The 17,028-nt window shown below is 40.3% G+C and overlaps 1 protein-coding gene across 2 annotated transcripts; it reads left to right on the top strand.

The window, feature by feature from the left end:
• The first annotated feature begins 88 nt into the window (after positions 1-88).
• ehd2b (EH-domain containing 2b) lies at positions 89-15,746 on the top strand. 2 transcript variants are annotated; one of them, XM_066685101.1, is made up of 7 exons: positions 89-398; positions 4,043-4,522; positions 4,621-4,797; positions 7,430-7,545; positions 10,964-11,376; positions 11,678-11,842; positions 13,890-15,746. In XM_066685101.1, exons 2-7 carry the CDS (start codon positions 4,302-4,304, stop codon positions 14,445-14,447), a joined length of 1,650 nt encoding a protein of 549 aa, XP_066541198.1. In that variant the 5' UTR covers positions 89-398; positions 4,043-4,301; the 3' UTR covers positions 14,448-15,746. The 2 variants fall into 2 exon arrangements, with proteins under 2 accessions (XP_066541198.1, XP_066541199.1); XM_066685102.1 differs by having other exon boundaries at positions 90-398; positions 7,430-7,527.
• Positions 15,747-17,028: the final 1,282 nt, after the last annotated feature.

Here is a 17,028-nt window from a genome sequence, read left to right as displayed (position 1 = left end):
TGTCTTGCCCAGCAGAGTCTCAACCTAACAAAAAAAATATTGAAAGAACTATCAGCATACAGGGCTTGCCCCCAAGTCTTGTGTGTGTGTGTGTGTGTGTCAGAGAGAGAGAGAGAGAGGAGGCAGGGAGGGAAAAGGGAGAGACACAGAAGCAGAAGGGCGTTGCATGACTGTTCATGAGCAGTTTGAGGACACACAAGGCTCTTCTCAAAGCTGATCTGAAGAAGTGTTTTTCCGAACTTATCAGTGTTATTTTCATCTCCAGAACCTGCTGCTCGGCTTTAGATGTCAAGCATCGACACGTGCAAAAGAGCTTTAATTTGGGTGAAATTTCTACTTTAACTCATCCTCGATTAAGCATCTCCCTCTGAATTTCTCCTTCCCAGTCGTCAAAGCAGGTAAGAACATTCTCATTGATCCTGTTCAAAGCTTGTGGAGCTCTGAACTTAACCTGAATCACCACCCTTTCTTAAGCGAAGTGTTCTCAGCTGAGCCGTGGTCGAGGTCTGTTTTGAAGCAACACTGTTAAAGTTGGCGAGAGTCAGGAGAGACTGTAAAACCTGCCTGAGAGAAAATGGTTGTGCACAACAGAGTGAGAGCAGGGTTAAACAGTCATAAGGATGAGAGCTGGAGAGCACTGAGCTCGATTCTCCCACAGGAATACTGAGTGTCTGTGTTGCAACTGTGAAGAATGATGCCAAAAGGCATTTTCCATCTGTTTCGCAACTTGTTATTCCTCCAAGGAAAAAGTCAAATTCCAGACTGATCTGTGAAGTTTATGCAAAGTCCCTTTTTTCCATGGGTTCATGTTTTAAACTGACTTTCCAAACTCGGGCTTTCTCCTGGTTCATCTGTGACTTTGTGTGAGAACATGCAAAAAATTAAGACGCCACCCTTTGTTTCCAATTTGTTGTCGCTCAACACTCCTGAGAAAAAGATAAGAGTTAATTTGCTTGCAAAAAGGAGGAGGAAGCCAAGGGAAACGAGTTTTTAAAATGTGTTGAAAGATGTTCATTAAAAAAAGGAGCATCTAACAACATTAAGCTCCACTTCTGCATCACATCTGGGGGAAAAACCTAAATCCACAGGCCTTCCAGTCAATTCTTAAACTGTGAAAAGACAGGCTTGAACCTATGGGTCTGAAAGGATTTGTAGCAGTCAAGAAGCCATTCGTGAGAAAAGGAAATGGACAAAAAAGACGAACGTTGGCACTAGAGCACCAACTGGGCAGGGTTTTCAGGACAGTCTGAGATTTGGGTCCATTCATGTTCTATTTTAAAACATCATGTTTAAATACAGATGTGTGTTTTTGTATTTCCCATGTAATTTACTGTATTATTAAATTAAATCTATTATCTGTTTTGTTTCCTCCTGACACACACACACACACACGTATAGTTCATAAAGAAAATAACCTGTTTACATTGAATTAAATGTGACGTAGGAGTTCAGCACAGTGCTGTACTTCACCAGACCAGAGTGTGCTTTTGAACTGAAAGTGTAGCTGTATTTTCAGTAGTAATTATTCAAGACAGAACTTGTCTTTTAATAAACTGCTTTTCAAAACGTGTAGTTTTCTGCTGAATCCTACAGTGGTGGATTATTATGGGGCAGTTTTCCTCCCAGTGTGAGGGATACGAACAGTAGAGCACTATGTGGCTTTGGGTAATGTTTACTCATTCCACGTTCCTCTCAAAAGCACCACTGGAAAACACATCTCACTCTTTTCAATTTACGGAAATGAGCTACGTACGTACGTGTGTGTGTGTGTGTGTGTGTGTGTGTGTGTGTGTGTTTCCAAAGTGAGAACCAAGATTTTCCAGACAAGCACAGACAATGCTCTGGGCTCTGACACTGGGCTAAAGGGGATTCCATGTGCAGAAGGGATATTGGAGGAAAAATCTGGGAGTGTAGATTTTGCCAAAGAAATAAAAAGTTCTATCTGATTACTATCTCTCTGTAGTTCTGATATGAATGAATGTCTCATGGGAAATCTAAAATTTGTTGTATCTGATGATAACAGTTGGGGAGTTGAGGTGCCTCCCCTGCATCTAACACACCAAACCCAAAAAAAAAAAAAAACATGCTTTGGGCCAAAACCTTGTCACCAGAAAATAATCTAAGGCCTAGGGGACGTATTCTTTTGGAGCAACTTCCTGCAAGGCAGCTCAAACCTGGAGGCCACAAATAAAAATAAATGAAAAAATACAAAATAAAATAAATATATACATTAAATAAAGCTACGTATAGATTTGATTTAAATATAATACGTAAATATATTACACACTAAAGTGATAATTATGAGATACTAAGTAAATATATAGAGAGTAAATAATAGTAACAAGACTAAGTCATAACCATGATTTCATATTTATGAAATGCTTTGTGTGTTTATTTTATCATTTTTTCCCCCAAGTTCAGGGAGCAGACCTCCGGACCTGTTCCTGTGCATTTGGGTTTTAAATCTTTGTAGTTCATCTGTAACCAAATGCACTTCAGTTCACGAAAGAAAATGTAATTTTTAAATACTTTAAATTATTTATTTATGACTTTTTTAAGATACTGCAGCAAGGGTGTAGAATAATGCAAGGAAAACATAGCTCTATGTGACAGAGTGCTTTTATTGAAGAGGGAATTCCTGAAATGCTTTTATAAGAAGTGTGTATGTGTGTTGGGGGCGGTGATAGATTGCCATATAACACAAAACCCACCGCCCTACACAAACAACACAGCATTATTGTGTGTGGTAGTGTCACATGGTAATAACACAGGAACACATGCATTCATTTTTTATGCCTCCTATATCTAGAACAGTGGCTGTCAAAATTTACCAAGTACCACCCATTATCTAAACAAAACCCTCAAAGTACCACCTATGAGCCTTATCACAGAAATGTGTGCCCCTGTTTATTCCTCTGCTCCGGGGGCATAAGACAAAATCTTGCTTGAAATTTGCATGTATTTTTTTTTTTACTTAAAATAATTACTAAAAACTGTAGAGAGAATACAAATAACTAGGCCTTCACTCAATGTTTTAAACACAATTATACATTAATTATAATAATTATACATTAATAAAACAGTGCAGCGCTAGGAGCACATGCCCACAGTGGCTCTCAACAGAGAAAGGGGCACAGTGCTGTGTTACACGGTGTTTTAGGACTTTAATGATGCAAAGAACAGCCATGTTGTTTTCCTTCCGCTGAGCATTTTTTCCTATTCTCGCTTTGTTTGTCTCTATATTTCCTCTGGAATTAGTCCATCTGGGCTCCAGAGTAAAAAGGCTTGGTCTTGGCTTTTTTTCTCATCTCAGCTTTGCCCTTTTTGTAATAAAGTCCAAATAAAGTCCAGTGAACGACTGGTATAGAAAATAATATTGTGCGACCAAAACAGAACGTCGGTTAACATTAAGTGGGTGCATCTTTTTTAGCTGGGCTCAATATAAATAGACAAAACAATAAACACAACAAAATCTTTGGCAGTAGGTGACGGAGGGGGTGCTGGGAGCCATTTTGCATGCCCCACCCACTGCACTGGGGCCCTGGTGGGCAGCACTTTTAGGCAGGAAGGCGCTGAGTTGTGCGAATGAAGGATTGTTTAAACGCTGCCTGATTTCTGCTCCAATAACTTCAAAGTTGTAATTATTTTGGCAACTGAACTGTAGGTGTACTGGTGTCCTGGTAACGTTCAAATATTGCTGCTATTAAAGCCTGTCTGGGATTCAGTAAACACCATAATTTTTAGATACTCCCTTCTAAGGCACTGACTTGTGAGACAGCAAGGCATCACTGCAGCTGCCTTTTGTTTCAGACACAGCCCACATTAGAAGTAAAAAATAATTTTTGCCCTCTCCTACAGAGCTGACCTTATGGAGATACGTGTTTTTTCCCCTGACAATGAAAAGTGCCAGTTTAATCAATTTGAATATTTTTCAAAATAGTAGTCCATGCAGAAGTAGCAGTACAAAAAATATGAAAGTTTTATTGCTGCAATAAAATACAGAATATAAAACAATGTTCTGACATTCATTCTTTTTCCACAGAAATTTTAAATCTGAGAAGATATTTCGTCTCAACAGGAGAAAAACAAACCTGTAACACCATCCACGACTCCTTTACAAGCCTCTTTAAAATAAGACGTGGGAGGCTGGCCTGTGGGAACAACTTCTGTAAATCCGGGAAAAGGGAGACGAGCTTGTATAGTCATCTGAGAGGAAATATAAACGCAGAACCAGTTCAAAACAGGGCCATAAATTAAGTGAGCAGAACAAAACCACCACAAAGACCCAGAGCTTCCACACCATGTCTCGCTGGGGGCGCAAAAATGTCAAGAAGACCCCTGAAGTGATTAGGACGGTCACTGAGGGCCTGAAGTCCCTCTATCGAAAGAAGCTTCTACCAATTGAAGAGTACTATGGCTTCCATGACTTCCACTCTCCCAGTCTGGAAGAAGCTGACTTTGACAATAAACCTATGGTGCTAGTGGTGGGTCAGTACTCCACAGGGAAGACCACCTTCATCCAGTAAGACTTGTAAATATTCAGAAATCCATGTTGGAATGATAGGCAATTGCCTGAAATGTTTTAAAACAAGGGCATGGATTTTTGTGGTCCTTTTGCAGGTATCTACTAGATCAGGATGTGCCTGGAAGCCGCGTGGGGCCTGAGCCTACTACGGACAACTTTACTGCTATCATGCATGGAGAAGTGGAGGGAATAATCCCTGGAAATGCTCTCATAGTGGATCCTAATAAGCCCTTCCGCAAACTCAACCCCTTTGGAAACACCTTCCTCAACAGGTAAATACATTACAGTACATACAAGATGCAGTTGCCACTCCCAGTGGCAGTGATTTTGCTTTAGCCTTTTGACTAAAATGAGTACTACTTTCAGTCTTGTAGTCATATTATTATTGCTATTTATTTTTAGTCAAATGAAAACTAAAAGCATTTCGTCTAGTTTTAGTCCGTTAAAAATTCCTTAGTCATGTATTTTATATATATGTTATATGTAAAAACAAACTACAGACCATTACATGGTCACTTTTGTCTTCAAATACATTTTGAACGACGACTACTGACGTGCAGACTGACCAATTAAAGGTTTACAGAGAAGGTAGCTCTACAGTCAGACCGTCCAATCAAAAGATTTTAGTCTACTTCACCACTCCCCCTTCTCACTCAAGCGAACCAATCGGAGTAGGGGAGGGCGGGACTAGTTTGTGAACGAAACGCTTCTCGAAGTTCTATGTAAGCTCTAGAAAAACAAAATGTGAAAACGTTTGTGAAATTTCCGCCCGGACATTTTTTATGTCTAAAAAAGAGGACTTGTCCGGGTAAAAGAGGACCTCTGGTCACCCTAAGAGTAATATTTGCCTCACGTTGCCGGACTGTGATGAAAAAAAAGTTTTGGAAATGCAAAATTGGAATTCCTCTTCATTTCCCCCCCAGGCGCTCTTGTTGCCTTGACAACAGTAAACCGACAGATCATTTTCCTGTTTTATTTCCTTGTTTCCAAATCAGAGATTTTATTAAAGTTCTTGTCTCCAAGTGTTTTTACTTAGTTCTCATCTAGGTTTCATTGTGAAAAATAGGTTGTGAACAAATATTTTTGTCATAGTTTTCATTAACGAAGTTAACACATATTCTACATTGGATTTGGCAACAGTGAGGCATAGGAATAAAGCAGAGTGTGATGCAGTTCTGAGTGTGAGCTGTAACAGCAAGATAACCTCAGACCTAATGTGTCACATGAACTTTCTGCTGGTCAGAACAGAAGTGGGTATGAGGAAAAAAAAAACAGCAGCCTTTTTTCTGCTCCATGGAATTTCAAGCGTCCGTGCCAAATTTGGGAAGGAGGTGGGCCTCTCCTTATTTGTGGAAAAATTTGTGAAGAGAGAGAGAGAGAGAGAGATCATGAGACTGGTTACTGAAAGCTGGTGTGCCAGTGTTTTAAGGAGGAGGGGAGGGTGCCAGGTCAGGGAGGAGGGCATGATGAAGTCAGAGACATTACTCCAAGTCTGGAGAAAAGTTTGCTTAACCCTTTACTGTGGTCCTCATTCACCTGGAAACACTTGTGAATGTCACACTGTGACTTTCTACAGTAGCGGGGTTTTCAATTTTGCAGGACCCATGAGCAGCTTGTGACTGTAAATAATTATACCCTATTTACATCTAAACAGAATAACCTTATGTGGGCATAAGGTCAGGAGGCTGGCAGAAGTTGTAGTGTCTGCAGCAGAGTAATTTTTCTGACACTCGTGCGGCCTTGCTCAGGAGCCTGATAGGCATCTGTGGGGGTCAGGGGTTTTCCTGTTCTCCGAGGGGCTGTTTTTTTGAGTGTGTTTTGAGAATGTGGCTTTTTCAGCTTCCTGCTCTGGGAAGCGTTGGACTTTATAGCCATTTACAGCAGGAAGTTGCTGTGTTGTTGTAAGCGTCTGATCATTAGAGGGCCATATTGTTTGATTTTGGCAGTGCTTCTCATTTTCCCTCAGGAAGCCCCTGTGCTTCAGGAGCACCACTTCCACACAATGGACCTGGGAGGAGTGTAGCCCACCGAGTGCGCATTAGATCACCTCACACTGCCATGATACAGGAGCGCTGGAAACTTCTGCGTAACTCACATTCTTTCCAAAGTTCTCCAGGGTAGCACCGCACTGACAGATGTCTTGTCCTTGATTGCTGAGCATTTTAGGTCAGGTCATTTTTTAAGCCCTTTTATGTTCTGGAAGATAATGCATCTGAAACTAGTAAGAATAAACCAGTAACATGATAATTTAGTCACTAATTTTGTGGGTTGTTTATGTTGCAGTTTCAATTCTTGGATTTGTAGCAATCTTTGCTTTTCTTGAGATTCGTTGCTGTTTTAGCACTAAAACTGAGATAATGATTTCACTAGCCCTAATCCTAACCCTAGTCCTGAAGACTGATCTGCCCCCTGCATATCACTCACCATCGCCACCTCAACCCAGTAAAGGGATATTAATGAGTAGGGCTGGGTTTCCCAAAGGCCTCATGGTATTAAACTTATCTTTAAATGGTAGAGCAAGCATTGCATTTTTAAGAATTACATTAAACACCTTCTCTCTACAGTTCAAGATGACTTTAAGAGTGCAGAACTTTAGGGAAACTTAGGCTCTGATTAGTAAGGAAAATAGACCAATAAATAAATAAATAAATAATAAGGCCACAAAGCCCAGACCTCAGCATCACTTCATATGTTGGGAATAAGAGTGAACTTAGGAGGTATGAACGATTATGTGTGCAGTATTCGTCACTCTCTCTGGTATTTTAGATGACCATAAGAATACAGAGCTTTCAGGACAGTGGGCCTTGATTAATGGGATCCAAAAAGCAGACTTCACATGAGCCTCATAATGTGCCTCACTGAGTGAAGGAGAAATAAAATCTGTTTATGTGTTTTCTCTGTTAGATTCCAGTGTGCAACGCTGCCCAACCAGGTTCTGGAGAGCATCAGCATCATCGACACTCCTGGCATCCTGTCTGGAGCAAAGCAGAGAGTGAGCCGAGGTGAGGTCAGCACTAAAGGTGAGGAGAGGGGATGGGGATCAGGGGAAGATGATGCCACCTATCCCACAATAATTGCACCCATTCCTCTTAGCCACCTGCACCCTGCTAATCCTCTCTCCATCACGACAACACACCAGCTAGCGTTAGTCATGTAAACTAATTCTAATCTCAGATTCTTGTTTTACTTCATAAAAATGTTAAACTCATTTTGTTTTGGGTAAGTGTTATGTAAGTGTTGAGGCAGAAAAGACTGGTGGAGATAGGAATCAAAAACATTTAACCCACAGGATGTTACCCTCTGTAATGGCTACATGAGCATTATCTGATTTCTAAGACATTGTTTTGTTCTTGAGATAAGACTTCTTTAGATTCTCTTCATGGCAAAGGCGTACAAACTGGGCGCAAAATAATCCCCAAAGGAAAACACGTCTGCATTTACTAGCCCTGGTTTCACTCAACCCCAGCTGCACAGAGACTGACCGGATCTTTTAGCCCAGATCTAAAGTGCATTTTTAGATTACTTTTATACATTTTAATACATTTGTTCATATATATTTAGTAATTTATATTATTCTGTTGAACCATTTCTTTTAATGTGACATACTCCACTACATTATACATATTCCTTATTACATTACTGTGCAGAAGGCAGAGGCAAAAACATCTGAGGACCACTTAACATATTTGGAATGACTTGAAGCCTGAGAAACAGAAAATGCAGCCAAGTTGTTAGACTGAACTTAGATGACTGGAAGTGTTCATACAGATATTGTTTTTGTCCAAAAAAAAAAAAGAAAGAAAACAAATAAAAAAAACTGGGTTTATTTAACATTGAAATTTATCCTTGTAATTTTCGATTAAAACATATGAGTTTTTTTATGTTAAAAAAATAACATACTGCACTTAATAGCCATTTAAGTGTAAATTACCTAAATAAAAGGTAGTCTCTGATTGTCACATGGTAGTACGTATGTTAAGATAAAAACAACACAAATGAGAAAATACACAGCAAAAGTATTGCTTCTAACTCTTTCTAACTCTATTTCATTCTCCCCACATTCTAATATCACACATTTTGAGCATGAGCCTGGCCAGGCTACTATCCCCATTTCTGGACAAATTTTGTACTTTTCTGAAACTGGAAAAGTATTTATTTTCAGTGCAACATTCAATAAAAACAAGAATCTGTGATTTGGTCAATCTGAAACTACAACATTAGTAACATTTCCAGTGTTTGTAATGACCAACTCAATATTAATTTGCAGAGAAAATTGTGACAGAGAAGTTTTTCGTGCTGTGACCCATAATTTTTTCCATTTACTGACACTATTTAAGCGTTTGGGAACTGAGGAGATTAAACACTGCTGTTTTGCAAATGGAGTTTTTGTCTGTTCTCTCTTAATACAAGACTTCAGCTGCTCTACACTTTGTTGTTGCCATCATCTGATTCTCTTCTTCATGATGACAGCAGGCTGGCAGGCCAAGAACATGCAATCTGTGTCTAACCATGGACTTCCCTGGAAAATACTTCACATTTAGAGCGGCATATCTCTCTTGAAAACAAAAGATATATGCCTCTATCTCATTGGTACCTTCACACATATACACAACGATGTTATCCCCCACTCCAGTACCATGGCAGATGTTGGTTTTTCACATTAAATACCAAGTCTAGATGGTCTCTTTCATTTCTGGCATGATTTGACAAACTCAACATCTGGTTTTCCAAAAAGAACAAGCTGAATCTTGGACTCCTTTGACAACAGCGTGCCAACTGTCTGTGGGACACTCTGAGATGGGTCCAGAGAACTCAGTTGATTGATTACCTTCTGAGTGTAATGTGTAATAGAGATTCAGTGTTCAGTGACGAATCCTCCTTAGTCCATGTAGCTATATTTTTCACAGAAACATGATGATTTCTTATGCAGTGCCATCTGAGGGCTGGAAGGTCACTCTCATTAAGTAGTGGTGTCCAGCCTTGTCCTACATGGATTGATTTCTTGAATCTTGAAAGAATGGTGATAGAACTAAACACTTTGCAAACTATCACTGAGAAATATTTTTTTTGGACTTTTTGACGAATCTCTCACAACGTTTGGCCCAAAGTGGTGAGAACTGACTTGGTATATCCTGATACATTTGAAATACAGCTTAAAGAGAATTAACACAACACAGATTCTTGTTTTTATTTATTTATTCTTTTCTGAAATTGAATTTGTAAGTTTGTAGGAGCAGCATGTTATATTTAGATGCTAAATGTGCACCCAATATATTCTTTCTCAAAATAAACTAAACTGAAATGGGAGGTGTCACAGAGTAAAACACATATTCAGATTGTATATGGCACCAAGTAATTCCAGCAATGTAGGCCTGCTTTCTCTCACATATTTGTCAGTTTGGAAACAGCTGGGTCACATCTGACTCAGAGAGTGGGAGAGTGAAGCATGAAAATGTGATGGTTAGGATGAGGGAAGAAAGGAATGTAGAAGCAGAGGATCTATAAACGACACAAAGTGAGAGATGATATGCAATAGACATACATATATAACCTTAAACAAAAAAAAAACAACTGTTCACGAGGATGCTGCCTATCGCCCTGTAACTTAAAAAAACAAAATAGCGTTTAACTCGGACAAATGGCACTAGGTAAAACCCTTAAAGGGCCCATATTATAAATAACTCCCTTGTTCAATGTATATTTACATTAATGTGTGTATCTGGAGCCCACCAACCCACACACTGTTAAACAAGACCACCCAAGACCGACACAATGAGTGCAGAGAGAGAATAGCACTGAGTAAAAATGAAGAAGAAAGAGAATCAAGCAAAAATAGCTAAAACCCAAATCTTCTGCTCCTCGCACCTCACTGCTGTTGGCTCGGGTCGGGGAGAGCAGCTAGGGGCTCTTTATCATTTAAAGGAACAGGCGCTAAAACTGCCCGATCTGAACAAGTCCAGATTATTCAGGATCTCTAGCTCCTCCTGCATGGGGAGAGGCATAAACTCGGGGAGTATAATTGCTCAAGCAGCGTAATCATTATGTGTGTCTTCAGGGATTAGATGTCCTGACCTGCGAGCAATTATACTCACATCTGCTGGCCTAGACACGTCAGGCTTTCTGCGCTAAACAATTTGTAAACATGGCCTCGCCCATGTGTGGGACCCACTCCATGGCGCATAAACTAGTTTAGTAATTTTAGTCGCCAAAAAGCAGTGTGATTTTTCAACTCATGTGAGTTTCACTTCACGGATTGAATAATTAAATAAATAATATAATATAAATTATATAAATGATATATATTTTTTGTTTTAAATGAGTTACTTCTCTTTTAAGGAACTAAAATGTTACATCTCTGGCTCAAAATATAAAATCTCTCTCTATCTGTTCTCATATGATCACTTCCCTCTTTTGTCTTCCTCTGTCCTCTTTTGAAAGGCTATGACTTCCCAGCCGTCTTACGGTGGTTCGCTGAGCGCGTGGACCGGATCATCCTTCTGTTTGATGCTCACAAGCTGGAGATTTCTGATGAGTTTTCAGAGGCCATAGGAGCTCTGAGAGGCAACGAGGACAAGCTGCGTGTGGTGCTCAACAAGGCAGACATGGTTGGAACCCAGCAGCTGATGCGTGTGTATGGGGCACTCATGTGGTCTCTGGGGAAGGTTTTTGGCACCCCTGAGGTCCTGAGAGTGTACATTGGGTCATTCTGGTCCGAGCCCCTCATGGTTCCAGATAACAGAAAGCTTTTTGAGCTGGAAGAGGAGGATCTGTTTACTGACATACAGAACCTACCACGCAACGCTGCCCTCCGCAAGCTCAACGATCTGGTCAAGAGGGCTCGTCTCGTGAGGGTAAGCTATTTTGAAGCACACAACTGTTGCATAGTCATTAGTTAGACATGATGGGGCTGTGGCTAGAGCTTTACTGTGAATATATGCAGAACTCTACAGTCAGAAAATCTCAGTAATTCTTAACTTTTTATGATGTTTATTTTCATAGCACAAGGTAATGCATAAATGTACACATTGTGTACACATAAAACACAGCATTAGCAAACCACAGACAGTACCTCGCTATATTCACAACAGAGCTTACAGCAAATATTTCACATTTATTTAGTATCAGTCAGTGGCCTATCCCCTCTCCTCACAGGTCCATGCCCACATAGTCAGTCATCTGAAGCAGGAGATGCCTTCTGTCTTCAGGAAGGACAATAAGAAGAAGAACCTGATCTACCAACTGCCAGTCATCTTCTCCAAAATCCAGCTGCAACATCACATTTCCCCTGGAGACTTTCCTGACTGTGCCAAGATGCAGGTCAGTGCAAGCTTAAAGCATTTAAAGCTGCTCTTATAAAGAGACAGTGAAACGCATGGCCTTTCATTGTGCCTTCGGCTAGAATTTTCCACTCCTGGTTCTGGATGGCTGCTCATTAGTATTTTCCCTAGGATATGTGTGTGGCTTAATTAACCCTTTTATCTCAACATTTTTCCTAGCAAAATACATGAACTATACACCTCTGATTATTCTTCATCCAAGAAATAAACTATAAGTGTCTTTAGAAATGGTTTATCAAGAGTTACAGTTGTGTAACGTCAGCATTAGAAAGTTCCATACAGAATACTCAACATAAAAAATGAAATAAATAAAAATAAAAATCTGCAAGCAAGAGGCATGCAGTCAGTAGCGGAGCAGGATGTAAAAAATAAGCAGTGGAACATGATAAACAATAAACCAAGGCAGCATACGGATATAATGTGGAAATGCTTTTTTCTTTTGGATCAGTGTGTTCTGTTAAATCCAAAGCTGAGTTATGTAAAAAATATATAAAAACAATAAACATTAACTAAACAAGAACAATTAAAGAAAACATTTATTATGATTTTTGAGCCACAGTTGTGATTACTCATGTTACTCCAGTTACTATGATATAAATGTGGTGGTATAGTCTTAACCTAAAAAGTAATTTATTTAATAAACTTGTTAAAATAGCAATAATTATCTATTAAAATATTAAATGCTTTAAATACAATAGACAGATGCTTTAAAGCACACATCACACATTTCATTTTGTAGAGCTTTGATGCTGATCATCATTTACAGCGGCAAGTTTTACACTATATATACAAATGTTTAAACATCCATTATTCCTTCTGAAATCGTGGAAATGAATGTGGAGTTCTTCTGTTAGCTCCCTCTAAGCTTGAACTTAGGATATTACTGTAAGGATTTGATTGTTTTCAGCAACAAGAGCCTAAGTTAGGTCAGATACTGATGTTGGGTGAATAGCTCTTTAGCATTCGATGGAGCTCCATCAGACAACTGTTCCACAGCTTCACAGCCCAATGCTGGGGCATTGTAGCCCTCTTGGTCCCACTTGGCACTGGGCATGGTGATACTAGACTCATGTTGCAGCCACAGTGCGTTCCTTTCTTCCAGAATTATGCTTCTGTGGAGATTATACAAACTGTAATATAATGGCCATTTACTCTGGCCCTATATTAAAGCAACGCTAGGCAGAATTTTTGTGTTAAAAGCACAGCTTTAAAATCATTGTGATGCTCCACTGAGCTGTAATATAGAGAATAGAGCCTCTGTTGTTGCTATTCCGGGTTCAGAACTGCAGAAACTACACTATGTAACTTTTGGAGGAGGGTAGGAACCCCCACCAACCCACCCTTTTGATCCTTTGATTCCAGCACTATACTGTAAAAGTGAATTGCACTCTGCAACTGTAGGGAGAGCTCAGGAACAAAAATAACAAATCTTATTGTTGCTTTACAGAGGACATGTTATAATCAATCCTTTATTCAGTGCATGTTCACATTAATGTGTGGATCTGGAGCCCACCAACCCACACACTGTGAAACAAGACCACCCAGACAGTTTTCTTTGAGCTGCCTAATTCAGAAAACACGGGAAAAACGAACCGTTCTAATTCTGCTCCATTTCTGACATCAGGTGCAGAGACTTTAGAAATGCCCCTCCCACTAGTCTGAGTCTGTCCAATCACAGTGCTGGGCGCATGTTTATGTGAGAGCACAAAGACAAGGATAAACACAGCAATGGGTGCACAGAAATAAGAACATTGAGTAAAAACTGAGAAAATGAGAATGGAGAAAAAAGAGAACTGAGCGAAACAATGGCTTAAAATCACTGCTGTGCGCTCATGGTCGGGGTGAAAAGCGAGCGCCTCATTATCATTTAAAGGAACATGCACTGAAAGCGGTTGTTCTGAACAGGGCTGTTTAGAAAGGGGTGAACGCTGCTAGGGTTTTGAACAAAGCAAGTCACAGACATTTCTTTAAAACACCAGATTTGATGTAATGTGCCCCTATTAATAACTCTGCCTCTTGTTTTTCAGGAACTGCTTGCAGGTCAGGACTTCACCAAGTTCAAGTCCTTGAAACCAAACATGATGGCTATGCTGGATGAGCTGCTGTCCAGTGACATCGCCAAACTCATGCCGCTGCTCAGGCAGGAGGAGCTGGAGGCAGGCGTCCAACCTGGGGTCCAAGGAGGGGCTTTCCTGGGAACTCGCGCTGGCCCCTTTTTGGAGAATGACCCCTTTGGTGACAAAGCTGAGGAAGATGGCGAGAACGTTGAAACAGAAGAGGACTGGATTGTGACTAAGGACAAGCCCAAATACGATGAGATTTTCTACAACTTAGCCCCCAACGAAGGCAAGCTGAGCGGCACCAAAGCCAAAGACTGGATGGTGAGCACACGGCTCCCCAACTCCGTGCTGGGCCGCATCTGGAAGCTGTCAGACGTGGATCGCGATGGCATGCTGGATGATGAGGAGTTCGCCTTGGCCAGTCACCTGATTGAGGTGAAGCTGGAGGGCCACGGTCTGCCGCCTGAACTCCCTGCTCGCTTGGTGCCTCCGTCCAAGCGCAGACAGAAAGGGTCGGACGCCTAGACAATACAAGCTGCCCACTGGGGCTACTAGATGGCTTTCTTGTTGGAATGCATATACAGAATGGAATAAAAGTTATCTTAAAATACACTGAGACCCTCTCCTGTACGGCAGTTTTTTAACATTTTTTTACTCTCTCCCACTTCCAATCCCAATTAACCCTAAAGCAATAATTAGCCAAGACCCCAGACCAGCTCTACGCAGGTTTATTAGTTATAGAAATGAAACATTTATTTTCATATTCTCACAATCAGGGTGTTTCCAAAAGGTGCTGGAGACCAGTTGTAGTATAGAATCTTAACCACCTTGATCAGTGACAGTTTGTGAATGCATCTGCCGCACATATAAACAATATTTTACAGGAGAGACGGGCGAGTCTCCGTGTCTGAATGCAGATATGCAAATATGCAAATATGCATTGACACAGGGAAACTGTTTAGAGGTCTACACTGTTCTTCCCTTCAGAGCTTTAGCTCTCGCCTCACTGCCACTGTGTAGCGCCACCATATTTCAGCCGTGCGTCTCTTTCCGGGAATATCAGTTACAGCAGTTTATCCTTTGCTGTAAAAGTGGACATGACGTCAACAGAGGAGGCAAAAATCAGGTCCAGATGCTTCTAGAAATTTGCTTCACCCAAACTGACTCCTCTGAGGCTGCTTGAGATTAGAGAAACCAGTCGTCTGGAATTAAATCTTGTAATTTGGCTGTTGCTAATCTGATTAAAACGTACCTATTTTAATAGGAAAAATGTGTAGCTATAGTACTCTTCAACTGCAGGTATTCATTTTTATGGTTCTCGAGCAACAATAAAGAAAATTTAACATATTTTTAAATGTAAAACGTGTTAGAAGCCAGACAGAAGACGTCATGTCCACTCCACACTCTTTTCTTTTTTTGGTGAAAATAAAAACAAACCTCTAAATATCTCTAAAGAATGTGAAATGTACTCTAGCGCGCGGAAGGGTGGCGTGAGCTTTAGCTTTAAAGTTATTTCTGAGGTATTGTGTAACCTTTATTGAATATTGCAAACAATTCTATTTGCCTTTGCGTGCATGATGAATTCCCACCCTCTGAAGTGAAAGATTATATGTGCTTTGTGATTTCTTTGTTCCTTTTTACATATTTTTTTATTGTGTTATTTTTGTATTGTGCGCTTTACATACTCTGAATGAATGTTCCATGTATGTAAATTTAAATTCAATATCATAGACAGATGTTGAAGAGAAGACTCTTACTGACTACTGCACACAGCTTTACCATCTGCTTTAATGTTAACCGCTGTTATAACACCAAATAAACTGAGCTGACTTGAGAGCTTGCTGTTTCTTTTTGATCTTATTTTTCTTCAGCATGAAATGTGATTTTCATGACAGCATACAGTGACCTGTATAATGTCGCTCTTAGAACACGACACTGGGAACTGTACAGGAGAAAGACAGACTAATAAGATCAGGAGTCTGAGCAGGTTTTATTTCAAATAAGCACAAGATAAAAAATCAGAAATTATATTTAAAGCAACTCTAGGTAGTATTTTCACCTTAAAATTACAGCTACAAAATAATTGTGATGCTCCACTGAGCTGTCATAGAGAGTGCAGAGTCTCTGTTGTTGCTATTCCTGGTTCAGAACTGCAGAAACTACACTATGTAACTTTTGGAGAAGGGTAGGAAACATGTTCCCCTTTTACCCACTGCACCCTTTCCCCTTGATTTGAAGACAGTGCTGTTAAAGTGAATAAAACTGCAGATCTTGGGGAAGGCCAGGAGCGAAAATACCGGATCTTACCTAATGTTCCTTTAATAAAACATCAGACAGAAGCCTAAACAACTTCACCATTTTGTCTTTACTGCTTTCATATTTCCAGAATACTTGGATATACAAAAACCAAGCCATGTTTTCCATGTCGTAGGAGAAAGACCAAGTTCAAAGTTATTCCACCCACGCTGAGGGACGCTGGGGTGGAAATTGACTAAATAACGGGTGGTCTCTGAGTTTTGCACTGTATTTTACTTGTCTAAGCCATGCTATAAAGAGTGGCCATGATCACTTCATGACAAAAAGAACTATCAGTGTAACTATAGTTAGTATATGTTACGTTTTGTTGTGAATTTAGTTGATGTAAATGTAAAATGAATGTTCACACTGGAAAATACAGGAACACGACCAGGAGCGTGCTCAAAAGGGTCCATTCCCCTCCTCGCATATGCTCTGCAGTTGGTTTCATGGTGACAGACCTGATAAACAGTGAGTCACAGTCATCCATGCCAAACCCATACCACCATTTTCCATTTTCCAGTGTTACCACTGTTCGCCCTCCCCCATTCTGTATACACACACACTCTCTTTCTCTCTCTTTCCTTCTCTCCCTCTGTACACGCTCTATATATACACCCCCTCACTTAACTCTCTGTCTGTCTGTGTTTGTGTGTCTCTTTATCTCTCTCTAACACTGGCCCTTTTCAAAACTTATGTGAACTCTTCTCACAGCTTACATAACCACTGTGTGTGTTTCCTTTTCTAAACTGCCTGGGTCCACTGAACCTTTAGATGCATGGATTGCATATGTATGTGTGTGTGTGCGTGC

This window comes from Hoplias malabaricus, chromosome 11 (genome assembly GCF_029633855.1).
Source record: "Hoplias malabaricus isolate fHopMal1 chromosome 11, fHopMal1.hap1, whole genome shotgun sequence".
Classification (NCBI taxonomy): domain Eukaryota; kingdom Metazoa; phylum Chordata; class Actinopteri; order Characiformes; family Erythrinidae; genus Hoplias; species Hoplias malabaricus.
This window is presented reverse-complemented; position numbering and strand designations above follow the sequence as displayed.